Genomic DNA, 26,519 nt, shown 5'->3' with positions numbered 1-26,519 from the left:
TTGATTGTACAATAACAGTTTGATGTTCGAAATTTAAGTATACGACATTCTCAGTAAGTCTTTTATATGGGCAATGTCCACTGATTTTATTTCATTCAATAGTGCTTCTTGATAACACATATATGTACACATCGGTATTCATTTATTCAATGGGACTTATTTACTTCAATTAATTTTTGTCGCCATTTTCCTTCAGTAAAAGTGATACAGTGACAGTGACGCCTGCTCTGGTTTTTAAGCACAACATTTTAGTTTTTCCACTTGTCTATCTCACAATGCGGTGCTAGTGGAAACACTTCTGCAAGTACTTGCAGCATGTTCCTGGAACTAACTTGCCCAACTCACTTGTAAAAATAAACTTACACACGTTTTTACTCTAAAGTGTCTACATCAGCGGGTACTTGCAGAAGTTACAGTGTAGTTGACACATGCACAGTGGTAGTCTATTTCTTTGTATTTGTGTGTATTTACTTTGAACATTTTCTTCTAGATGCAGGCCGCATCCTCGATTAATTTCAGGAAAGACATCGTTAGTGTAGCTTATTTTATTCACCACGATAAAGAATTAATTATGTAACTTTTTTTTTTTTTTTTGAGATGATAATACTTTATGACTATCCCACATAGCCAGTGCAGCACATACTACACTAACTTATTTTGTTTAGTAAGTAACATTTGACAATTTGACAGAAAAACAGCAGCAAATGAACCTTAGGATTCAACAACAAGCAAAAGCACATAATTTTAATAAAGTTATTCTTGAAATAAAACAGCATATTATTAACATGGTAGTTCTCACTATAGATGGCCCAGTATTATGAATGAAGTTATGGGAACTCGCATATCATATTTTATCCAATAAATAATATAATTGCCAAGTTATGTAACGAAAAAGATAAAACAGAAACAAAAGTAAACCACTGTAACCATGCTAACTGCGGCAAAGTTACTTTTGTATATCCAGCTATGTGTCCGCTGGCGAAGTGAATTAGTAATATCGCCACAGACTAAACTCTCTATTTAAAGAACCACAATTTCGCATTTATATCTTTCCAGTAATCATTCTTCAACAAGCGAAATGTGTCGAAGTCTTTCCCAAGAACATTTATGATAGACGCATGAGCAATTGTTGTACACTCTCTCCGTCCGATTTTTAGGGAGCACACAGTGCAAACTTCTTGATTTATCTGAGTTTTGCCGTGCCACGGTGAATAAAACACGATTTTTTGGAATGATGTCGTTCTTCGAAGATATTCAGATCGACCACCGATACTATAATCGAAGTCATTCAGATAAATAACATCTTTGCATTTGTTTACAGTGTTTCACTAAGGTATTGCCGCGAAATATGAGTTGTGATGATGTCATAGAACAGTTTTATGGAGTTTACCTGTTATACTGCATGAACCCGAAATATAAAGGAAGGACATATATTGGCTACACAGTGGATCCTAACAGAAGAATAAAACAGCATAATAAAGGAAAACAAGCAGGTGGTGCTTGGAGAACAAATAATCATGGACCATGGTAAGCCACCATTTCGTGGTTTGATATCCAGTTTGTATGTATCTGAAGAAAGTGATTGACATCAGTAAATCCCGTGTAGTTCATTCGTTCCATAAGTTATTTTAAACAATGTCTGTGCATGTATTTATAAACAAGGACAAGTGTGAATATAACACCAAAGTAATTGACACTTTTTTCTCGGATCACAGGGGTATCAAATTGAGTTTAAATGTCACATTTTACAAGGACCCTGTTATCAATAACAATTACAGGAAAGCAGATTTATAAAAGATTGCAGCATAAGAATTTTTAATTACATTCTGGAAAATAACAACTGGGGTAGTGAATCAAGTGGTGATGTCAACACAAAGTTTCATTCATTCCTTGAAAGCTACAAACACTGCTTCGATGTTACCTTTCCTATAAAAAGAGTCAAAACTAAACACAAAACCAAAACATGGGTTACACAGAGGATTAGAAAGTCATCAGACACAACCAGAAAGTTAAATAAGAAGAATATAGCACTGAAAGCACATGTGAAATGTTATAGAAGCCTGTACAAGAAAGTAATAATTATAGCTAAGAAGCTTGATAATGATTCATATATTGAGAAAGGTAATAACAAAATGAAGTCAACTTGGGAGGTAATAAATAAAAATATAGGTAGACACAAAAGAAAAGATAACAGCTTTGTCATTAAAAGTGGGGGTAAAACTGTTAAGGACCCACTTCAGATTGCCAACATATTTAACAAACATTTCACAAATATAGCCATAAATTTAATTAAAACTAAATGCAGTAGCAAGGTAAAAATCTCCATGAATGACATGACAGTATTCCTTTATCCAGTAACTGAATCAGAGGTACTAAATGCTATAAATAAGTTAAAAAATAAAATGCCATGTGGGTGTGATGGGATTCCTGACAAAGTCAGTAAGCAAAGTGCAAGAAACATAGCCTCACATTTCACTGAAATTATAAATGAATCTTATATGACAGGGGTGGTTCCATCAAAACTTAAAATGTCAACTATAAAGCCACTTTAAAAGTACGGTGGTAAATATGATGTTAGTAACTTAAGGCCTTTATCAGTGTTGTCAGGTTTCTCAAAAATAATAGAAAGGATAATGTATCATAGACTATACAAATTTCTTATTAACAATAGGACATTGGTCAATGCGCAAAAAGGTTTCCGTAAAAATAAATCAACTGAAACAACTGTCTTCAATTTTTTGCAACTTGTTCAAAATTCCATAAATAGAAAGGAATTAAATTGTGGATTGTTTTTAGACTTATCAAAGGCCTTTGATGTCTCCGACCATAAGTTACTGCTTAGGAAGTTATATGCCTATGGGATATGTGGAGTTGCCCGCAAATATTTTGAATCATATCTGTCAGACAGGTATCAGAAGGTGGAGATAAGCCATGCAGATAGAACATATTCATCAAGATTCGAGAGAGTTTTGTATGGAGTTGACCAACCAAGTCAACTACCTGAAGCAGAGGCAGTACTGTTTGTTGATGATACAACTTTGTTTGTTAAAGCAAATAGTGAAACTGACTTACAGGGAAAAGTCACATTACCAACAGATGAAGCAGACAGATGGTTTAATGAAACTGACTCATTGTGAATGCCAAAAAAAAAAAAAAAAAAAAAACGTGGATCAACTTCAGACACATTACAAATAAAATAAAAACTAACTTTACAATAGAAATGGGTAAGTGTAAGATTGAACAACCATCATACACTAAATTCTTGGGAGTATGAATTGATGAACACTTAAGATGGGAAAAGCATGTAATGTTATTGAACAAAAAATTAAGTCAAACATGTTATATATTTAGAATGCTTAAAAGCTCACGTAATATTAAAACAGTGTTGTGTGTTTATTTCTCATTCATGCACAGTTTATTAAGATACGGTGTACAGTTTTGGGGGAACAACAGTCTAACAAAACATTCATTTAGACTACAAAAGAAGGCAGTCAGAATAATAAAAGGTATAGGATATAGAGACTCTTGTGGGCATACTTTCAAAGAATTAAAAATCATGACACTACCATCCTTATACATATATGAAAGCATATGTTTCTTAAAAGAACACGAGGAATTTTTTACATTAAACAGAGAATTTCACAACTACAAAACAAGGAATAGGAATGATTTCCACAGAGAAATTCATAACACAGCTATGTATCATGAAAGTGTACTATACCAACCCAAAATCCTCCACAGTGCTCTCCCCAAAGATCTATAAAATAATACCAAAACTGCACATATTTAAAAGAGATTTTAAAAAACATGTTATTGAGCAATAGTTTTTACAGTATTGAAGAGTTTATGAATCATTGACAATAAAAGTGCAGTTAATATTTCCCTGACATAATAAATATGTGTAATTGTTCACATTTAAATACTTGCTGTTTCTATGAAAGTGTGAAACAGTGTTAATGTAAGAATGGAAATAATCTTTGATGTGAGAATGACTATCTCTCTCTCTCTCTCTCTCTCTCTCTCTCTCTCTCTCTCTCTCTCTCTCTCTCTCTCTCTCTCTCTCTCTCTGACGTTATTATAGAAGCAGCGGCCTCACTGAGTTACAGCACTGCCATAAGTACTAAATGTACTAAATGTTCAAGTAACTGAAAAACGGCAGAGGCGTTTCAGATTTAACTCAAGACATTGGCACAGAGTTCGACAAATCCCATTAAATCATATAGGCCAACTGCACGAAACTTTCTTCCATGGCTAGTATTCCAACTGGGTACCTCGACCTTGCATTGAGGAAGGTGTGCAGTGGCTCGTTTGACCTGATTTTTTTTTAATTTTTAATTTTTTTTCCCCTCTAGCCCCATGATGCCAAGAATCTAACAGAAAATAAAATTAATTTGAAACACAATGTTTAATCATATTTGCTGGGCAATTCCTACTTTATAGAAAGAGTACCTTAAGATTAATGTTAAGATAGTCATGTGAGTTACCATATTTTTCATTTACAAAGTGTGTTATAATTTTACACATAGTCAGAGGTTGTTTTTACGGGCCTTGGAATATACCAATAAAGAACCAACTGCAGTCTGGTTTGTGCACAAGTTTTAGATAACGTCTGTCCTTGTATTTTCAGCATAATGAGTTGTAAAATATGCTTCAATATAGTAATAATCTTAATGACTTAATAGCCAGTAAAAACTGTAAATTTGTGGATTACATTGAATAGTCCTGCTTGAAACTCCAGTTCTATGGGAAAATTTGTTGTATTTTAACAGTATCATTCATAAAAACTAGGCCCATGTTTATTTTATTTATTTATTCCATATTCCATTAATCCGTATTATGCTACATCACACGGATGTGGACCGAGTCATGATTACATAACACAGATATAATACATGTATATAAAATGACAAAAATGTACCATAAAATGATGAGTAAGCTTGACAGTCAAAATCAAATCAAAGGTATAGTTGAAGTAACATAAAACAATTACTGAAAAAGAAAATATAGTACATTCTCCAACTTACAGATAAGATGAGTTGTAGCAAAACACATTAAACAAAGTTTTTAGAATATAAATACCAATGGCAATACAATTTATAAAAAACAACAACAAAAATTGCTTTATCTGCAGGTACTCATCAAGAGAGTAGAAAGAAATTACCATTAGGTATTCTCTTAATTTATGTTTAAAAGTAGGTAAAACATTAATATGAACTTTAATATCTGAAAGAAGCAAGTTGAAAATTTTTGTGGCAGAATAATGAACACCTTTTTGTACAAGACTTAAATGTTTCAGATCCCTATTAAATCTTTTTTTGACGTAGTATCATGATCATGACATTCACTATTAATTTTAAGAAGAGACAGGTTATTAGAAATAAAAATCATCAAAGAAAATATGTATTGAGAGGTGGCTGTTATTATTTGTAATTTACGGAACAGATTTCTGCGAGAATAGCTTGGATGAACACTGCCCATGATTCTCACAGCTCTCTTATGTGCAGTAATTATTTCTTTGGCTAAAGGCTGGTTACCCCAAAATATTATGTCATATGACATGATAGACTGAAAATAACCAATGTAGGCAGCTTTGATAGCGTCCACATCACCAATGGGGCTGATTACACGCAGAGCATAAGTTGCCTTCTGTACAAGTCTAGGATGTGCACAGACCTGTTCAACTTGCCATCAATTACAATTCCCAAAAACTTAGATGATTCAGATCATAATATATTTAGTTTACCACTGTTTAAGTGGCATTCTTCATTTTCTTGTTGCGATGTATGAAATTGCATAAATTGAGTTTTCTCAATATTTAGAATTAGTCCATTGAACTTAAACCAGTGTAGGATGTCAACAAGTACGTCATTATATTTATTTTCTAGGTCGTTGATGGTTTGACTTTCAAGCAGAATAGTGGTATCCTCTGCAAAAAGAGTAAATTTACACTCTGTGTCTGTACAAAGTGGGAGATCATGGATGAAGATAAGAAAAAGCAAAGGTCCCAAAATGGACACTTAAGGCACTCCACACATTCATGTACCCCAATCAGATGAGACAGAACCATCATCGGCACCATTAATTATCACCTTCTGTTATCTGTTTTGTAGATATGATTCAATCCACCTACCAAGGCTACCTCTCAAGCCATAAGAATTAGCCTTCTGTAAGAGAATGTTGTGGTCTACACAGTCAAAGGCCTTTGACAAGTCATAGAACCTTCCAATAGGTGACACTTTATTATCTATTGACCCCAAAATTTCATTTGTGAGAGAAAAAATAACGTGCTCAGTTGACCTACCATTTTGAAAACAAAACTAGTTTCTGTTGAGTATGTTGTGGTTAAGATGTTCTACAATTCTCTTACACATTAGCTTCTCCAATACTTTTGAGAAACTGCTTAGTAGTGATATTGAACAGCACTTGGATAAATTGGTTTTGTCATCCTTCTTGAAGAATGGTTTCACAACAGCAAGCTTTAATCTATCTGGCAACACCTTTCTGCATACACTCATTAAATATGTGACACAGGACTTTGCATATGTGGTCACTACAATGCTTTAGAATTTTAGGTGAAATCTACATCTACATGACTACTCTGCAATTCACATTTAAGTGCTTGGCAGAGGGTTCATCGAACCACAATCATATTATCTCTCTACTATTCCACTCCCGAACAGCGAGCGGGAAAAACGAACACCTAAACCTTTCTGTTCGAGCTCTGATTTCTCTTATTTTATTTTGATGATCATTCCTACCTATGTAGGTTGGGCTCAACAAAATATTTTCGCATTCGGAAGAGAAAGTTGGTGACTGAAATTTCGTAAAAAGCTCTCGCCGCGACGAAAAACGTCTATGCTGTAATGACTTCCATCCCAACTCGTGTATCATATCTGCCACACTCTCTCCTCTATAACGCAATAATACAAAACGAGCTGCCCTTCTTTGCACCCTCTCGATGTCCTCCGTCAATCCCACCTGGTAAGGATCCCACACCGCGCAGCAATATTCTAACAGAGGACGAACGAGTGTAGTGTAAGCTGTCTCTTTAGTGGACTTGTTGCATCTGCTAAGTGTCCTGCCAATGAAACGCAACCTTTGGCTCGCCTTCCCGACAATATTATCTATGTGGTCCTTCCAACTGAAGTTGTTCGTAATTTTAACACCCAGGTACTTAGTTGAATTGACAGCCTTGAGAATTGTTGTCAAAATCTCTGGAGATGTTATTTTTTAAGACCTTGATGGTATTTTTAACTTCAGTAATAGTGACAGGGGCAATACAAATTGGGTCATATGTGTTGGGATTAGGTCTTTGTAATAAACACATAGCAGCATTTAAGGAATCCCTGCCACATACGTGTTCTGCTGCAGTTAAGAAGTAAGTGTTGAATATGTTTGATACTGTTGCAAGATTATGAATAAACTCATCATTACAGCTTATCTGTATTGTATTAACATTCTTGTTACTCTTGCCACCTTCATAACATTTTAGACTAGGCTACTTTTATTTTGTTCTTGGATTTGTGGTTATCACGTATATACGAACAAACATGGCAGACATACAAGTTGTGCACCGAGAATCATCTAAAACAAAGCCACACGATGGAGACCCCCCTCCCCCCCCCCCATTCCCCCCTCCCCCCCCCCCCCCCCCAACACACACGCACACTCACTGCAGAGGAAAGCTACATCACATGAATCCATAATTATTGTGCCAGCAAGGTGGTTGTAGGCGCTGACAGGTGCGAGAAGTAGGCGCGTTGGAATCTACGGTGCAAGGGTCCCGTAGTTCCAGTGGCTGTGCAGGTGGAGACTTTGGCCAAAGACAGATTGGTGATTGACCACACCGGTTTCAGTCAATTAACAGACACAGTCTGTGGTCATCTGCATAGGTGGATGACGAACGTGTTCGTATTGCGACATAGCACACAGTAAGGGCCCGAATAAAGCAGCTGCAAGGTTGTTCGCACAGTGTCGTCCCGCAGCATCACAAAGTTTCACAAAGCAAGGTCCTTGTGGACAAACGCAGGCAGTTTGGAGTGAGGACGTGGAAGGGGAGGTGCGGAGACGTGCGACGTGTGTACGAACCCATTCAACCAGAGCACGAAGATCCACGGTAGCAGCTGATGGTGAATATTCAACGAACTTGGTGGGAAGGAGGAGGGGTTCACCATATAGAATCTCAGCGACCAAGGCATTCAAGTCTTCTATATGGGCCGAGCAAAGATCCAGCAGAACCCACCAGAGGGCCTCAGACCATAGGCCACCGTGCCACATAAGTGTGGCCTTGAGCGTGTGGTGCCACCATTTGACCAGGCCATTCGCCTGTGGTTGGTAAGTCGTGGTGTGAAATTTGGCAAAGCCACAGAGTTCGCAGAGTCATGCAAAGAGGGCGAACTCAAACTGCCGACCCTAATCGGTCGTGAGAGACGGGACAGCCAAAACGAACAACCCATGCTGAGACGAAAGAACGGGTGATGGTCTCAGCCATGATGTCAATAAGAGGGACCGCCTCGACCCAGCAGGTCATGCGGTCGATGATCGATATGATGTATCTGTCATCCTAGGAAGGGGGAAGGGGTCCAACAACATCGTTATGGACATGCTGAAAATATCCCTTTGGAATGTCAAACTTGCCCAATGGAGGTTGATTATGCTTGTTGACCTTCGTGCGGTGGCACAAGACACACGCATGGGTCCAAGTGTGGCAGTCATGCTTCACGGCGGGCCAGACAAAGCGCTCTGTAATCATCCACGTTGTGGCTCGCATTCCAGGGTGGGCCAAGCCGTGCAAGGCAGTAAAGACCCCGTGACAAAGGGGGTTATGGACCAGGGGGTGGGGTTCGCCGTAGAAGTGTCACAAAGGACAGAGATCATCGCCCCGTGTAGTATATGGGGCTGGATAGAGTGTGATGACTCATTGTCTGACATTCACTATATGTCATCGTCTTTGGTCTGAAGTCGGGCGAGCTCCTCCAGATTCAGCAGTGCGGTTAGCATGCAGATGCGGGAAAGGTAGTCCGCCACAACGTTCTCCGCGCTGCAGATATAACATGCGTTGGAAGAGTGTTGACAGATGTAGTCCATATGGCGGAAGCGCCTAGGCGGTAGGTCCTTAGCAGTATTATGAATGGCATCCACAAGTGGCTTGTGATCTGTATAGATTGTGAAAGGTCACCCCTTAAGGTCACTAAGGAAATGCTTAATCACCTCGTACACTGCAAGGAGCTCACGGTTGAAAGCCAACCAATTATGCTGGCTCTTTGTCAGTTTCTTTGAAAAGAATTGGAAGGGTTGGGTGGAGTCGCGGTGTGGTGTAGTAAAACAGTGCCCACAGCTTAGTCATGGTGTTAGTAGTGATCAGACATGGGCCTCAGGATCAGGGTGGGCAAGTGTGATGGCCTTGGCAAGGGCAGTTTTAAAGTTACCAAATGTGTCAAGCATGGGTTTGGTCCACTCCAACTTCCGTTTCCCAGTGGTGTTTTTGCCGGAGAGGGCGTTGGTGAGGGCAGCCGAAGGAATATGGCAGCGATAAGTTAGCCATACCCAGGAAACGCTGGAGCTGAGCATAATCCTTAGGGAGAGGGAGATCAAGTATGGTTTTGACATGAGAACTCGTCGGTTGGAGGCTATCGGCAGAGACAATATGGCCTAGTAAGGTCACTGATGTGGACCACAGATGAGATTTCTCATGATTGATCACCACACTGTTGGCAGCGAGGGTCGAACAAACCACATCGAGGTGAACTTGATGCTCCTCAGTGGAGGAGGAAAAGATCAGTATATCATCTAAGTAAGCATAAGCAAATGGCAGAGGGAGCAAAATGGAATCAATGAACCGCTGCCATGTTTGCGCTGCATTTTTCAATCCATAAGGCATGTAACAGTATTCAGAGAGGCCGAAGGGTTTGATTATGGCTGCCTTAGGGATATCCGGTGGATGCATAGGGATCTGATGCTATGCCTTGGAACAATCTGAAACAGAGAAAAATTTAGAACCATATAGTAATTGGGTTATATCCGGTATATGAGGAACGGAATGGCTATCGATAGTGGTGCGAGTGTTACGGGACCCATGCGTAAGGTGCCGTCCATCTTAGGAACAAAGTGAATGGGAGAAGACCAGTTGCTATTGGAGGGGCAGAGGACACCCAGAGCAAACAGATTCTGAAGGATCTCCATGGCGCACAGAAGTTTGGATGCATTAAGGTGCCGGTCACAGGTTCGAATCCTGCCTCGGGCATAGATGTGTGTGATGTCCTTAGGTTAGTTAGGTTTAAGTAGTTCTAAGTCTAGGGGACTGATGACCTCGGATGTTAAGTCCCATAGTGTTTGGCGCCATTGGAACCAGTAAGGCACCTGACCTTATAACGTACAGATGGACCGTCGGTGGTGCAAATCCTATGACAAGTGCCATTGTTGATGGCTGATACTCACATAGGAGGGTCGGCAAAAGGGGTCAAGGAGCTATCTGCAGGCAACGTCGGTTCACTGACTTTGGTGAACATTGGCAGCGTAGGCGGGATGTCAGCTGTAGTCGGAGATGGAAGATGCAATGCAGGAGCGAAGCATGCAGATGCAACTTGTAGATTTGTCAGCAGCGGTGAGAAAAAAACAGCAGGTGGTGAAACACTCGACACAGGAACAGATTGGCGAGAAGACACAGTAGAGGCGTGTGATGGACCACCTCGCTGCATGGCTGCAGATAGGCGATGTATGGTACACTGTGCATGTGCAATTCAGCAGAGGCGATGTGGGTGTGTAAGGCATCATTTTGGGTGCGGTGATTGTCGATTTGTTAGCGCACGTGTGACATATCAGAGAGCCGTGTATTAATGCACTCGACCAGGGAAGCACATGTGGAAAGTATAACTAAGGAGGCGGAGAGCGAAGTTGTGCTGCACTTCTGTGAGTAGGGAACAGTAGAGCCAGATGCGTAGCAGCCTGCAGGTCTGCTGAAAGTTCGTGATGGTGTAGAAAATCCAACCCCATCAAAAGTTCATTCACATCGGCAATGTGGAAGGTCCAAGGGTAGATGTGAACCGATGATAGGTGAAGGGACATCTTTACGGAGCCATAGGCCACAATGGGGGGAGGGGGGGGGGAAGCTACTATGATACTGTGCAAATTAGAACACAGGTAACAGCGTAGATGAAGGATAAACCACAGTATCTTTAACAGGAAGATTGTCCACATTGTCATTAGGGGTCTTGCACTGTCCATGTTGTGGCTGTTGTTGTGCTGCCACGCTGGGCGGTAACGATGTTGTTCCAGATAAGGTTAGGTGGCCACCAGTGTAGCCGGGCATAAATAATTGTTCACTTTTAACCAAATTCGAAGTAGGTACACTTGTCCATTCATGGTTGCAAGCATAGTTAATAGTGCCCATTACACTTGCACTGATAGACGCTAGTAGATCCATTGTGGTGGAAACAGTGTGGGCTGGCACACAAAGTTCCTAACTTATGAAAACAAGCAAAGTATAACTTGCGATGAGATGATGGCGGTGTCAGGCTCACCACTGTGGTTATCATATATGGTTGGTAGGCAATAACACATGTTGAGTAATGAATACGCATTTATTAATCACAGGCACAATGAACAAACATGGCAGAAGTAAAAGTTGGGTACCGAGAATCATCTGGAACAAAGCTGTCCAACGAAAATAAGAGTCAAAGATAGGGCTCTGCGCCAGAGATGACACAGATTTATCAGTTTCTGACTTCATATACAAGCTCCTGGATTTGTTTACCACCCTTTTTTAAAATTTTACAATATAGTTTATAATGAGACGTTTCAAGGGGATAATTTGATACTCTTAGTGAGGCATGTAGCTTCCTTTTAGTCCTACAAGAAATTTTAATACCTTCAGTAATCCAAGTTTGTCTTTTTTTTCCGCCCCCTTGGAAGGCCATTTCAAATAAGGAGAAAATTCATTTAAAAAAAGGTTAAATTTAACATTAACATCTGATTTACTATACACTGTATCCCAGTCCATCTTTGCCATATGGTAATTAAAGGCAGACATAGTTTCAGTGTTTGTAAGTCTGTAGGACCTATATGTGGGGGAGACTTTGTTGCACAAACTAATGTTATTGACTTTAAGAAGTTGTCCATCATAGTCTGACAGGCCATAAATTACTTTTCTTATGCTTGCACTGTTGACTCTACTCTTATCAATGGAAATGTTATCTAAAAGGCTTACACAATTTTGTGTAGCTCTACTGGGCCAGTTAACCATAGCAGTCAAGTTGTGAGAATTCATTAAATGGTCTGGCTCAGTCTTGAGGTGGTTATCAGTTAAGATGCAAAACTTCCCTGCTTTTTTTTAATAGCATTTTCCCCCAAATGTGGGATGGTCTTACTTAATATTCACAGGAAATATCTACATTTCTTTGTGATGTGACCGTACTGTTGCTGTTTGTTAGTTGATACTAAAATGTATGTACTGTACTTCAAAAAACTCTCACTTTTAAATGAAGTGGTAATAAGATGACACTCTTCTTTCAGGGAAATGGTGCTGATTGTTCATGGTTTCCCCAATGACATTTCAGCTTTGAGGGTGAGTGTTACAAATAGAAGAGTTAATAAGTTAATAAGAACTTCCATAACAATTATAGTGTATGCTGGAATGTTGTTCCCCAACATTGCACTAGGTGGGACGTAAACACCTATTGAAGTGAAGTGGTTCAGGTGAAGTAAAGTTGCTGTACATAAAATATTTTCCTCGTCCGTGAGTATAAGAATCATATTGTGCCACTAATTGTTTAAACTACAGGTGTAAGTGGTACTGCGAGAGTTGAATTGGAGAACTGATTAGAAGAAATAGAAGTGTTTTAATACGTAGCCTACCTATTCTAAGGTTTGTTCTTAAACTGACCCAAATTTATTAACATAGGATATTATTTATGTGCAGTAACTTTAATGTTGCAGTTTGAATGGGCTTGGCAACACCCAGATAGATCAAGAAGATTGCGCCATGTGTCAAGTAAAAGTCGGACAGAGAAAGTGTATGACTACTGCCTTCGTGTTCTGTCAGAAATGTTACGTGTGGGTCCTTGGAAAAGACTTCCATTGACTGTTCGCTGGTTGAATCAGGATTATTGTAGAGATCTAAAGGTGAAATTGAGATTCTTTACAGATAGAACAATTACTTCATACTGAATGGCTATAGTGACAGATTTCATGTTTAGTTTGCTGTTTTGTTTCTGGAATAACTTAACTTTAATTGTTTGCTGTTGCTTTTTGTAGAATCCTAAGGTTCAATTGATGCAATTCTCCTGTCTACTGTTTGTGGACTACAATTGTAGAATGTGTCGAACCAAATACAAAGGGTAATCATAGTATTGCCACTTTGAAAAGAATTAAGTTAGCCAATTATTATTATTATTATTATTATTATTATTATTATTTTACCTGTCTGCAGGTAAATGTCTGCAGTTCTGATACACATTGGAATCCCCGTGCCACACTATCGTAGCACGTTTCTAGGAGAGCCAAGACAAAAATCGCAGCCCATCTCCACTTTATCAGAGGACTGAATCGTTTTTCTTGTCCCTCTGGTGATGTGTTGTGGTATTCTTTCATCAAAATTTTTAGCATATGACAGAACTGAAGATGTATATCTGCAAACAAACAATACATTACAAGGACTGTCCAGAAAGTAACAGAAGTTTGGTATATTGCGACAGTGGGATGGGCTACAGCCACCCTCTTGGTGCCATCGCTCTCCTACACTCAGTACAGATCCAGCAGTAGTGTGAGGTCTGTCTCTCTCCTACTTTGCCTCCTGTGACGTGTTAAAATGTGCACTGCAATAAAAACAATCCTGTCACCTGTGAAGTACATTCTGTGATTAGGTTTTTGTTGGGGAAAAACTGCTAACCAGTTGAAATTTATTGCGATCTTTGTGATGTGTATGGAAATGGAATAATGAGTGGAAGCAGTGGGGCATAGATTTTAAAAATGGGGTTACCATTGTTCACGATGAGGACCAAAGCGGTAGTCCTAGCCTTGTGACTGATGAAAATCAACAAATAAATTTGTGGAAATCGTCATTTCATTGTTAAGGAACTTTTGCAACATTTTCCTCAAATGTCATCATAGATTTAGGGGAATGAAATTGTGGCAGAGAAGCATGCTTACCAAAAATGTTGTGCTAGGTGGGCTCCCAAACTCCAGTTGTTGGTGGCAGATGTCTAAAGAGATGGTATTTAAAAACTTGTGCCACAGTGTGATAAGTGCCTCAGTTTTAATGGTGATTATGTATAAAATTAGCTGGAGAATGTACCATTAAAAAGTATATAGTAAAATTTGGTTTTTTCATATTGTTAATTATTCCAAAAATACTGTTCCTTTCTGGATAGCCCTCGTAATTATGCAGCTTTAATTTTTTGAAGTTCATTTATGTGGATGATTTGGCTTTGGCCACTCAAGAAGTCTTGAAGCCAGTGAAGAGGTATTCTCTGCAGACTTAAATGCAATGCATGAATACTTCAGAAAATGGAGAGTAACTCCAAGTCAAATGAAGACCAGTGTAAGCTGCTTTCGGCTTAACAACTGAATGGGCAATACGAAGTTAGATATCATCTTAATTGCCAAATCCTCCACACCAAAACTTTCCAGAATATTTGGGAGTAACTCTTGATAGAAGCTTCGTAAGAAACACACAGAAAGCACTGTACCAAAGCTGTATAAGTGACTGTGAGGCACAACAATGAATACCAAAGTACAAAGGGCCTCTAAAACAAATAGAAAGATTTGTGTTATCAGCAAACTAGGCAAAGTAGTGGTATCATATCTCAAAGAGGAAATTGAAACTGTTAGCTCAGGTTATGAGCACGTAGAAGAACTGTGGATCAAGTTTAAAAGAAGTTGACAATGCAGTGGACAGATATGTATCCAGCAGAGCAGTTCATGGTGGGAGACTAATGCATAATAAGTATAGAGGGCTATAGATAGAGAGATGCTGAATGAAATGCATTTGGCAGTTGAGAGCAATGTGTGTAGCCCTCAGTGACTAATGTCACACAATATTGTCAAAATGTCTTTCTCAAAACCCAAAGAAATACTGATTGTCTGTACAGATGGTAAGTGGCACCAAAGTAAGTGTCCAGTCACTCATGGACAAGACAGACAGAAATTAAGAGTAGCAAAGCAAAAGCAGAAATGCTTAACTCAGTGTTCAAATCTTGCTTTACAAAGGAATACTCAGGAGTATGGCCCCAATTTAATCCTCATACCACTGAAAAGATGAGTGAAATAGATGTTAGTGTCAGTACCATTGAGAAAAAAGTCATATCATTAAAATTGAATGAAGCCCTGGTGCTCTGTGTAATGCCCATCAGCTGCTGTACCCAATTTGTGGCTGACCTAGCCCTCTAGTTAATGGTAATATATTGTAAATAGCTCAAACAAAAATCTGTGCCCATTAGCTGGAAGAAATAATGGATCACACTTGTCTGAAAGAAGGGTAGTAGTAGTAGTCTGCAAAACTACTGCCCAATGTCCTTGACATTCATTTGCTGTAGGATCTCAGAAAATATACTGAGCTCAAACATGAGGTATCATGTGCCCCGTGCCAACCTGCATGGGTTTCCAGACCAAATAAAACCCAATTCACAGTTTTCTCACATGACATCCTGAAAGCCATGGATCAAGGCAGTCATGCGAGTGCAGTATTTCTCAATTTCCGAAAAACATATGACTCAGTACCACATCTATGTTTATTTTCAAAAGTACAATCACATGGGGTATCAGATGAAATATGTGACTGGATTGAGGATTTCTTGGTAGGGACAACAAAAAATTTATCTTGGATGAAGAGTCGCCAGCAGATGTAGAAGTAGCTTTGGGTGTGTGTCAGGGAAGTATGTTTGGTCCCTTACTGTTCATGTTGTATGTTAATGACCTTGTGGACAATATTAATAGTAACCCCCTTCTGTTTGCTAGTGATGCAGTTATCTACAGTACAGCAAAGTCTGGACGAAGGTGCTCAAGTGTTCAGTCATACCTAGACAAGATTTCGAAGTGGTGCAAAGATTGGCAACTTGCTTTAAATGTTCAGAAATGTAAAATTGTGCTGTTTGCAACATGAAAACCACACAGTAGTTTATGAATATAAAATCAGTGAGTCACTATCAGAATCAGTAAAATGCAATCAGTCTACGAGGAAAATTGCTTACAAATCACCTGTGCAACACGTCTAGAATATAGCTCAAGTATGTTGGACCCATGCCAAATAGGACTAATGGTTGATATTGCGCACACACACACAGAGAAGGGTGGCACAAATGTTCACAGTTTTGTTTGACCCAAGGAAGAGTGTCACAGAGATGCAGAAGAAACTTAACTGCCAGCCTCTTGAAGGCAGACAGAAACTGCCCTGAGGAAGTCTTCTAATGAAGTTCGAAGAACCAGCTTTATATGATGACTCAAGGAATATACTAAGGTGCCCTACATCTCCCTTTTGCAAGGGTCATGAGGACAAGTTTAAATTAATTACAGCACCCCCATAGGCATTTAAACTATCGTTCTTCCTGTGCTCTATATGTGACGGAAGAGGAAAAAGCCCTAATAACTGGTACAGTGGGACGTGCCCTGTGCCATGCACTTCACAGTGGTTCACAAGAATATAGACGTAGAAGTAGAAGAGCTACAACACTATCATATTCTTCCTTAGGATTCCACTACTTTGCTGCTGGATACTGTGCTCCAGTGTGGCTTAATAATTCTCATGTGAGAAAAATCCATGTTCAGCTAGAAGCAACAATGAGGACAACAACAGATTGCAGCAGATCTTCTACTCTTCATTAGTTACCACATCGAAGCTACATTATACCACCAGATCTTCGAAGACAGGATGCCCTTCTCAAGGAGTATGAAAAAGTAATTAAAATTCCCAAACTCCCAATCCACTATGATGCGCCTGTAATTATAAGGACCGATTAAAATGTAGGAAATCACCTCACATTGACGGAATCACTGCAAGTAGTGGATTTCAACATAAGCAGGCAGTGGTCAGAAATGTGGAATAACATTTCCCATGGGGAATATCAGACCATTGTAAACCTGACATGAGACCAAATGACATGCCCCCCCCCCCCCCCCCCCCGAAGGGGTCCACAACTCTTTTGTGGATACGTGTGTGGCAAGCATGGAGCCCCGAGCTAGTGCAATTCTCCTTCCTTTCCGGGCTGACCTACCCCTCTTCCCCATCCCTCCTCGTCCCCAATCCCCCCCCCTTACCTCCCCTTCACACTCCCTCTTCTTGGGAGTAATGTATCGGGCCTTCGGCCGGAGACGGACATTTGAAAAGTCCAGGATCCTGTTTCCTTTGTTTTTCTCCATCCTGATGCTTTCTTTCTCTATTGTTCTTTCCCTATGTTCGCTCTTCTCCTTGCTTTCATGCCCTTACTTCTATCTCTACCTCATTCTCCTTGCCCTATTTTCCTTGTCTTCTTTTCCATGTCCTATTCTCTGCTTCGGTGTTCGAGATTCTTTTTTCTATCCCTCTCTCTCTATCCTCTTTTTTTCCTCCCTGTGCGTATCTGAAGGCCAACCCACGCACTTGCACGCGTAGCCTGTGATGGGGTAACGTGTAATTCCCCGCTCTGGGTAGACAAGTAAGGCACCCACGTACCCCCTGGTAAAGGCCAGGCCCAGGGAGGCATGATTGCCTGAGCTGTTACTTTCCGAACGTGCCGATTGGTCCCTCCGTCCGTTTCTCGGGAGATGTTACCTGAGGTGTGAACAGTCACCTAAGACGGGAGTCCCCTCTGAGAGGGCCCCCATAAGGAAGGAGCGTGCCATCGGAGACACTGGCGAACATGGGGATTCGTCCACAATGGATTTATCTTTTTATTCTTCCCTGTCTTCTGCCCAAAAAAGAAAGCTGCCACGAGCACCGAAGTTTCTTGTTGTCAGAAGATCTGACGGTCACGATTTCTCAATAGTCAACCCTTTTGTCATTCAGAAGGGTGTAGATGCGTTTGCAGGACCAGTGAAATCTTTTACTCGGTTGTTCAACGTTACCTTGCTGTTGGAGACAGAGCGCGCCTTCCAGGCCCAAAAATTACTTCGAGCCACTCTCTTACACACATTTTGTGTACGAGTGGAGGCCCACCGCACCTTGAATTCATCACGTGGTGTGGTGTATACAAGGTCACTCGATGGACTAACTGATGAGGAGATTCTGTCTTTCCTCTCCGATCAGGGAGTGACGGCCGTCTATCTGCTCATGAAAAGGGTCAACAAGGACCTCATACCAACCCGAGCCATATTCCTGACATTCGACAATGTGCAGTTGACTTCACGAATTAAAGCAGGTTATGAGATCATTTCTGTTTGGCCATATATACCCAGCCCTACAAGGTGTTACCTATGTCAGCAGTTTAACAGTACACGGCTGTCTTGTTCAAGTGCGGCTTAATGCGTCACCTATGGCAGGGACGCCCACGAGGGTGACTGTCCACCTCCGTCCCCTCATTGCATCAACTGTACCGGCGACCATGCTCCCTCTTCTCATGACTGCCCCATCTACAAAGATGAGAAAAGTATACAGGAAATTCAAGTGAAAGAGAAGGTGTCAGTCTCAGGTGCTTGCCAGTTATCCAATAGCAGAAAGTCCGCTGTGCTTCCGGCAGGTGAATACTGTACTGTTTTCACCCCTCCTCGGCTTACCAGGGAGATTGCTACACAGACATGCGATCTAACATTTAGCGATTCGGTCGTCAGATCGGCCAGTGCTAAGATCGCCCGATCAACGTCTCCTCTTCCTCCCACCAACCCTAAGGCTCAAACATCATCATCTGCTACTGCTAATACAAGGACCTCTACATCAGATGCTCGGACCTTCAAAAAAGAACTGACACGTCAAGATTTCTTGCGGGCACAAACTTCACAGCCATCAACTGTTCTTTCGACAAAACATACTTCTTCAAAGAAGGCTCATAGGAAAAAAAGAGTTGTCCATCTCCGCCGAGGCGCGTTTCTTCTCCTGTGCCACCCAGCAGTTGCCGTCCCCGACCATCTTCAGTTTTGCCAGGCCGCACCACTGGTTGCCGATCATCGGGCCTTTCGTTGGCGGAGGAGGCTGCCCCTCCTGACCAGCTCAGGAAGGTGGCAGACACAACTGTTTTTGATGGACCGTGACTCACCACGTATCAATTGCAGCAGCAGTGCTCCCTCAAAGCCAGGCCCTCAGCGGCCATCGAGGTGACCCTTTCTTGTTTCTTCTTTTCCTTTTCGTTTTCATAATGGCACTTCTTCAATGGAATATTTGCGGCATTTGGTCCAACTTAGAGAAACTAAAATTGCTCCTTCGAATGCACTGCCCGCTTGTTGTAGGTCTCCAAGAAACGAAGTTCCGCCCATGCGATCATATTGACCTGGCACACTATACCTCGTTTTGATCTACCCCCAATGGCAGGTATTCTGGCTCATGTTGCTTGTTCGGGATGATGTCTACTACGATCCAGTCACATTGCACACAGATCTGCTGGCAGTTGCCGTCCGAATTACTCTCCCCACTTTCACATTTTCCATTTGTACTGTTTACACTCCATCATCGTCTAGCTTTACTAGGGCAGACATGATACAACTGATTGCTCAGCTTCCTACACCATTTTTGTTGATTGGAGACTTTAATGCCCACCATCCCCTGTGGGGCTCTCCAGCATCCTGCCCAAGAGGCTCCCTCTTGGCAGACCTTTTCAACCACCTCAATCTAGTCTGCTTAAATACAGGTTCACCTACCTTCCTTTCGGACGCAACGCATACCTATTCCCACTTGGACCTATCAATATCCACTATCCACCTTGCACATCAGTTCGAGTGGTATGCTCTGTCTGACACATACTCAAGTGACCATTTCCCCTATGTAATCCATCTCCTGCATCACGCCCCTTCTCCACGTGCCACTAGCTGGAACATCTCCAAAGCCGACTGGGACTTTTCACCTCCCTGGCGACCTTCCATGATCAAAGCTTCTCCAGCTGCGATAGTCAGGTCGCATACCTTACGGACGTTATTCTCACTGCTGCTGAATATTCCATCCCGCGTACTTCCTCTTCTCCACGTCAAGTCCCAGTCCCCTGGTGGACTACAGCATACAGCGATGCTATTCGTGCTCGGCGATGTACTTTACGTACCTTCCAACGCCACCCTATGATGGCGAACTGTATCAGTTACAAATGACTGCGTGCACAATGTCGTCGTGTTATCAAAGAAAGCTAAAAGGTTTGCTGGGTGGCTTTCACCAGCTCATTCAACAGTTTTACTCCTTCTTCGATTGTCTGGGGTGGCCTGTGCCAGCTATCTGGCACCAAGGTCCACTCCCCGATTTCTGGCGTGACTGTAGCGAATGAAGTCCTTGTGGATCCTGAGGATGTCTCAAATGCCTTCAGCCACTTTTTCTTGGAGGTTTCGAGTTCTGCCCATTACCATCCTGCCTCCCTCGCCCGAAAATAAGCAGAGGAGGCACCTTCTTTCCAGTCTTCGAATCGTGAAAGTTGCAATACCACCTTCACCGTGTGGGAACTCGAAAGTGCACTCGCCCGGTCCTGGTCCTCTGCTCTGGGGCCCGATGGTATCCATATTGAGATGCTGAAGAACCTTTCTCCTGCAGGTAAAGGCTTTCTTCTTTGCGCCTATAATTGCATCTGGACTGAAGATCATGTTCCCACACACTGACATGAAGCAACTGTTGTTCCCATACCCAAACCAGGATAGGACAGTTATTGCCCCATCTCCCTTACCAGCTGTCTGCAAGATGATGGAGCGCATGGTAAATTCTTGATTGGTTTGGCCCCTTGAATCTCGGCGCCTCCTTATGTGGCTTTCGTTGGCGCCGCTCTGCTGTTGACCACCTAGTTACCTTGTCAACCTTCATTATTAACAACTTTTTGCGTAAGTGCCAGACGGTGCCTGTGTTCTTCGATTTGGAGAAGGCTTACAACACCTGATGGAGGGCAGGCATTCTCCGCACCATGCACACTTCGGGCCTTTGCAGTCGCCTCCCTCTTTTTATAAATGCATTTTTAATGGATCGAATGTTCAGGGTACGTGTGGGTTCTGTTTTGTCAGATGCCTTTTGCCAGGAGAATGGGGTGCCCCAGGGCTCCATTTTGAGCGTGGCCCTTTTTGCCATAGCTATCAATCCAATAATGGATTGCCTTCCAGATGACGTTTCAGGCTGCCTTTTTGTGGATGGCTTTACGATCTACTGCAGCACTCAGAGAACATATCTTTTGGAGCGCTGTCTTCAGTGTTGTCTAGACCGTCTATATTCCTGGAGTGTCGGTAACGGTTTCCGTTTTTCTGGCGAGAAAATGGTCTGTATGAACTTGTGGCGTTACGAACAGTTTCTTCCACCATCCTTACATCTTGGTCCCATTGCTCTCCCATTCATGTAGACAACAAAATTTTTATATCTTACATTTGACAGGAAACTTTGATGGTCTCCACATGTGTCTTACTTGGCTGCTCATTGTACCTGCTCCCTAAATGTCCTCCATGTTCTCAGCGGTACGTCATGGGGAGCAGATCGAATGGTCCTGCTTCACTTATATCGGTCCATTGTCCGATCAAAGCTGGATTATGGGAACTTTGTCTACTCTTCTGCCCGGCCGTCCATCTTACGCCGTCTAAACTCTATCCACCAGCAGGGGTTACGTCTGGTGACTGGAGAATTCTACATCAGCCCTGTTGAGAGTCTGTATGCCGAAGCTGCCACATTTCCGCTCAACTACCGGCGCAATATGTTGCTTTGTCGGTACGCCTGCTGACTGATGTCAATGCCTGACCACCCATCATATTTCTCCTTCTTTGATGACTCTCTTGACCGCCAATACAGGCTGTGTGTCTCTACTCTGTTACCTCCTGGAGTTCGCTTTCATTGCCTGCTTCAGCAACTTGATTTTACCCTCCTTACGACTTTTCGAGTGGGTGGGAGCCCAACGCCACCTTGGCCCCAGGCTCAGGTTCGCGTTCACCTTGAACTCAGCTCGCTCTCAAAGGAGAGGAATGCAGATTTGATATACTGCTCGATGTTTGTCGAACTTCGATCGAGGCTCGCTAATAACGTCTTTATTTACACAGATGGCTCCAAGACTACTGCTGACGTCGGATGTGCCTTTGTCATTGGGGATGATACCTTTCAGTACCGGCTCCTTGACCAGTGTTCAAGCTTTACAGCTGAGCTTCTTGCTCTCTATCAGGCTGTTCAGTATATCCGCCGCCATCGTTATTCTCCCTATGTCATCTGCTCTGATTCTTTTAGCACCATTCAGAGTCTCCGTGATCCATATTCGGAGCACCCTCACATGCAACGAATTAAACGGTCCCTTCAGTCGCTAGCTGATACCTACGCTCGTGTCCTTTTTTTTAATTCCTGGCCACGTTGGTGTGCATGGGAACGAAGCTGCTGATGCAGCGGCCAAGGCTGGTGTCGTCCTGCCTCGGACGGCTTCCTTTTGTGTGCCATCAACTGATGTTAGTGGGGTTCTTTGTCAGCGTGTTTCATCATTGTGGCATGAGGCTTGGTCCTCTCTCTATGAAAATAAGCTTAGGGCCATCAAACCGATCCCGACGCCCTTCCCAGCGAGAGGTGGTCATTTTGGCCAGGTTTCAGATTGGGCATTGCCGATTTAGCCACTGCTACCTGTTGTCCGGTGACCCTGCCCCGCAGTGCCCCTGTGGTCATACATTGATGGTGAGCCATGTTTTATTGTCCTGTCCCCGTTTTATTCACTCTCATGTTGTCCTGTTTCTGCCGTCTAGCTTACAGGAATTTTTTGCTGATGACGCTCGAGCAGCTGCTCGTGTCCTTAGTTTTATTACATTGACGGACTTGTCCAAAGACATCTAATTCTTTTATTTTGTTTATCTGCGTCTTTGTAAGTACTTTCTGGTGTTGCCCCCTTGCATTTTTCTTCGCTATTAGTGCACTAACGTTTGTGACTGGGCGCTAATGACCTTAGTAATTAATGTCATTTGCTTGGAAAACAGTAGGATTCGTATAGGCCATGGCATCTTTATAGAAACTCTCCATTGGTCGGGAAAGACTTCGTCATCTCATTGTGACTGTGGCAGCAAACAACACATTGTGACAAGCTGCAGCAGATGAGCTACCCTGTAAATCTAGATTATTTCTTTGAAATGACAGAGAAAGCCTTTGAATGGATTAAAAACTTAGATATTAATTTGTAGATATATTTTTTAAAAGTTTCACTATTCCTGTACGTTAGTTGTACTTCAGTTTATACTGTCATGCACTGAAAAATAACAAAATTTCTTGGGGTGATAATACTTTGAATACCCCTCATATGCAGTGGGGTTGGGTTAACTGAAGCAACTGATTAGACTATGTATCTTATAGCATATCAGTTAGAAGCCTAATTTTGCCATGCTTGTCTGTGAGGTACATCAGAATATGTGTTGAATGTGTTATTGCATAAGAAGGAAATTTCTTTGAAGATTCTAAGTGGCCTCCCCAATCCCTTGCCTACACTTGAATAGTATCCTTTTTTTCTGAAGAAGGAAACTGGATCTCTTACAGTTACTTTTGCAGTTTCTTTATCTTTTTGCATGTCTGTTGCAGATACTGAGATTTGTACTTCCTGAAGGTAAGTACTGGCCATCCCAAATGATTCTTTGTGAACTTGTTAGACATTTCACATATTAGTTTATTCCTCCCATTTCCATAAATTTTGTGTTAAAGGAACCAATTAACATGCAGATGTTTGAATAGAGTGTAAAAGTACCATTTTTTTACTGGCTGATAGAGCAGTGTAAACATTTAAGAACAACAAATGGTTCATTTAGCACATACTTTTCTTGTTGTTCAAGTTGTACTTTTTCTACCTGTGTCTTCCATTTCGGAAGCAACATTCTGCTGAAGTTATCATCAGTTGCACACTGTGCATGTATTTAGTGAAATCAGAGAGAAAATGTAGAAGAATTGTAAACATAAATAATCCGACTGTAGCCTACATATTCCAGTTTTGCAGAGACTGCTTTCAATTAGTGAACCAAGAACAATTTTAGGAATACAGTTACTACTATTCAGCAAAATCTGATTTCATATCGTTTACTTTTCCTCTGTAGACCAATGAAAATGGTATTAGACGTGCCTACATGTAGTTCAAAGCCAAATGACTCGTAAAGAAAAATTGTATAAAGCTTTCATAATGCAAGTATGGAATGTAAAGTTTTAAGATAAGCACGAGATAACTTGTAGAAAATATAGGTGGCAGAACAAATGTTATAACATCTTTATTATGTTTTGGTTAATTGTTTTCTTTTTTCTCTTTTTATAGGCTGTTCCACCTCTGCACATGCCAATGTCATATGGACCAGTTGTGAGTGCCAAAGTAGTGAGTGCTGACAAGGCGTCAGATCCAGAGAGCACACTGCCGCTGTGTTTATTCTGTCATGATGCTGTCTCTGATGCCAGCAGCCTTTCTTGTGTTACTCCAGGATGCCCCCTGATTGCACATATTATTTGCCTTGCTCAGCACTTCTCACAGCCTGGCCAATTATTGCCTGTGGAAGGCAATTGCCCATCCTGTAAGAGCAGCATGTTGTGGGGGGATCTAGTACGTAAGAAGAAGGGATGCTATAGTAACCTGACAGCTGGTCCTGGCCCTATTTCGATAATTGATTCTCCATAAAGCTAAAATCAGTTGTGTGGAAAATATGAGAGAATTCACAATATCTTTCTTTCTGACAAGTGATTTTCGCATGAGTGCATAAACTTCTGCTTCTCTGTTGAAATGCTCAAAAATAAAATAAAGATGAGTGTTTAGTGAATCAATGTTCGAAAAGATATTTTATCTTGCTGAGAGTTGTGCGATGTGTCCATCTTGGATTAAAATCAAAGACAAATGCTTAAGTCTGTGTAAAACTTCTGTAAATGCTGGTCATGGAAGACTATGTTAGAGTTAATATACTTCTTGTAGTTTCAAACATCTTTCCTTCATGTCACATGCATATCATCCTGAATCCATCATTTTCTTTCATTTGTACAAATGGAAACATAAAATTACTATTACTGGCTGTTCCAGCTTTGGCTGTAGTTATGTGATTGATGAATTATCTTAGTACTGTGAAGATGAGACACTGCCTAAACATGCACCTAAAATTTAAGTAATATCACAATAAAAGAATCATTTTGTGTCATCTGTCAGTCTTAGATTAGAAAATAAGTTGAAACTGCCTGTTATGAATTATTACTTTATGGAAATGAAATAGTAAATAAATTAGAAGTAAAACATCTAAGAGAATTCTAGCAGAAGTAAAACACTTCTAAGAAGGTTTCTTATGATACTCTTGTCATATGTATAGACAGTTGCTGCTGTAAAGTTGTAACTCTCTGATGAAAAAAATAGTTACACCATGAAGTAATTGTTTAATGACATGGTTTCCAGACTGCACAAGAAAGATCTAAAAGGACCATGATACACTACACGTAGACAACTTGAGGATAATTGAACTGACTCTCAATGGTGAAGGTTTATTTTATTGTTATTGTTTGTTCCATATGCACGCACCACACGCCTGTACCATCGCAGACAGCTTTCTTGCATTTTCTTCTGTATTGGTGCAGTCCTAAAATGTTTCCTGATATCATCATTTGAAACAAGGTCCAATCAAATGATGCCACCTGTCCATCTAAGCAACCTTATATCCATGCCCCTCGTTTGTCAGTCCAACTCTTTTGTAGTTGGCCAATGCTCAGTGCCATAGAAAGCAGTGGGATGGATGACAGATGATCCTTCATCTGACGATCGTAGGTGACTCCTGCTGTTATCCACCACTTCATCCAGGCTGTCTGGATTCTTGTTGACATCTTCTGCAAGCTGCCCATCAGTAGAGATTGCTGATTCAAGATACTTAAATTTTATTATTCATGGTAGATCTTCTCTGTAGGTGTTGATGGTCCCAGCTTCCTGTGGATCTGACGTTATGTACAAAGTTTTCTTTTTGTTTAGCCATAGGCCGTATCGCACAAGTCAGTCATTCTCCTCTTGTGTTTGGTACTAAAGATCAAGCTTGTTCTCCGCAGCCAACATGACATCATCAGTGTGGAGAGGTGCCATATTCGTGTTGTTCAGGTCTGATGTGGCAGTGTCCATCACAAGAATGAACAGCAATGGTGATAAGGCTGACCCTTGGTGTTCTCCTACTGTGATGCAGAAGTAATTAGACACTAATGTAGCCACTTGGACATGGCTACTTGGTTCAACAGAAAGAAGTTGTAATCAGTTAACAAGATACTCTGCAATCCAAAGTTTCGAAGCACTGGCCAGTTAAGATCATGCAGTACATAATCAAAAGCCTTTTTGAGTTCTATAAAAGCGAGGTGCAGTTATTTGGATTGCATCAGTTTTGCCACAATTTTTAACAAGTCCATCTTGGTTTCTAGTGATTTGGGCTAGCTAGTTAATCCTTTTGTTGAGGTTCAAAGATCTTAATTACTTGGTTTAGTAGTCTGACCAGGTGGTAATTAGAACACTCAA

General features: G+C 41.3%; 1 protein-coding gene across 1 annotated transcript; it reads left to right on the top strand.

Annotated features, from left to right (window-relative positions):
- Positions 1 to 1,068: 1,068 nt before the first annotated feature.
- LOC126278608 (structure-specific endonuclease subunit slx1) lies at positions 1,069 to 25,179 on the top strand. Its single transcript, XM_049978848.1, has 4 exons — positions 1,069 to 1,527; positions 12,511 to 12,562; positions 12,934 to 13,119; positions 24,318 to 25,179. The coding sequence occupies exons 1-4, from the start codon at positions 1,349 to 1,351 to the stop codon at positions 24,669 to 24,671; spliced, it is 771 nt and encodes a 256-aa protein (XP_049834805.1). The 5' UTR covers positions 1,069 to 1,348; the 3' UTR covers positions 24,672 to 25,179.
- The last annotated feature ends 1,340 nt before the right edge of the window (positions 25,180 to 26,519 follow it).

This window comes from Schistocerca gregaria, chromosome 6 (assembly GCF_023897955.1).
Source record: "Schistocerca gregaria isolate iqSchGreg1 chromosome 6, iqSchGreg1.2, whole genome shotgun sequence".
NCBI classification, from domain to species: Eukaryota; Metazoa; Arthropoda; class Insecta; order Orthoptera; family Acrididae; genus Schistocerca; species Schistocerca gregaria.
This window is presented reverse-complemented; position numbering and strand designations above follow the sequence as displayed.

Excerpts from the sequence above, each read along its gene's own strand:
- LOC126278608 (XM_049978848.1), top strand. The coding sequence starts at position 1,349 with ATGAGTTGTGATGATGTCATAGAACAGTTTTATGGAGTTTACCTGTTA. Across the intron at positions 1,528-12,510 it reads ACAAATAATCATGGACCATG|GGAAATGGTGCTGATTGTTC; the intron begins GTAAGCCACCAT and ends CTCTTCTTTCAG. Across the intron at positions 12,563-12,933 it reads ATGACATTTCAGCTTTGAGG|TTTGAATGGGCTTGGCAACA; the intron begins GTGAGTGTTACA and ends TTAATGTTGCAG.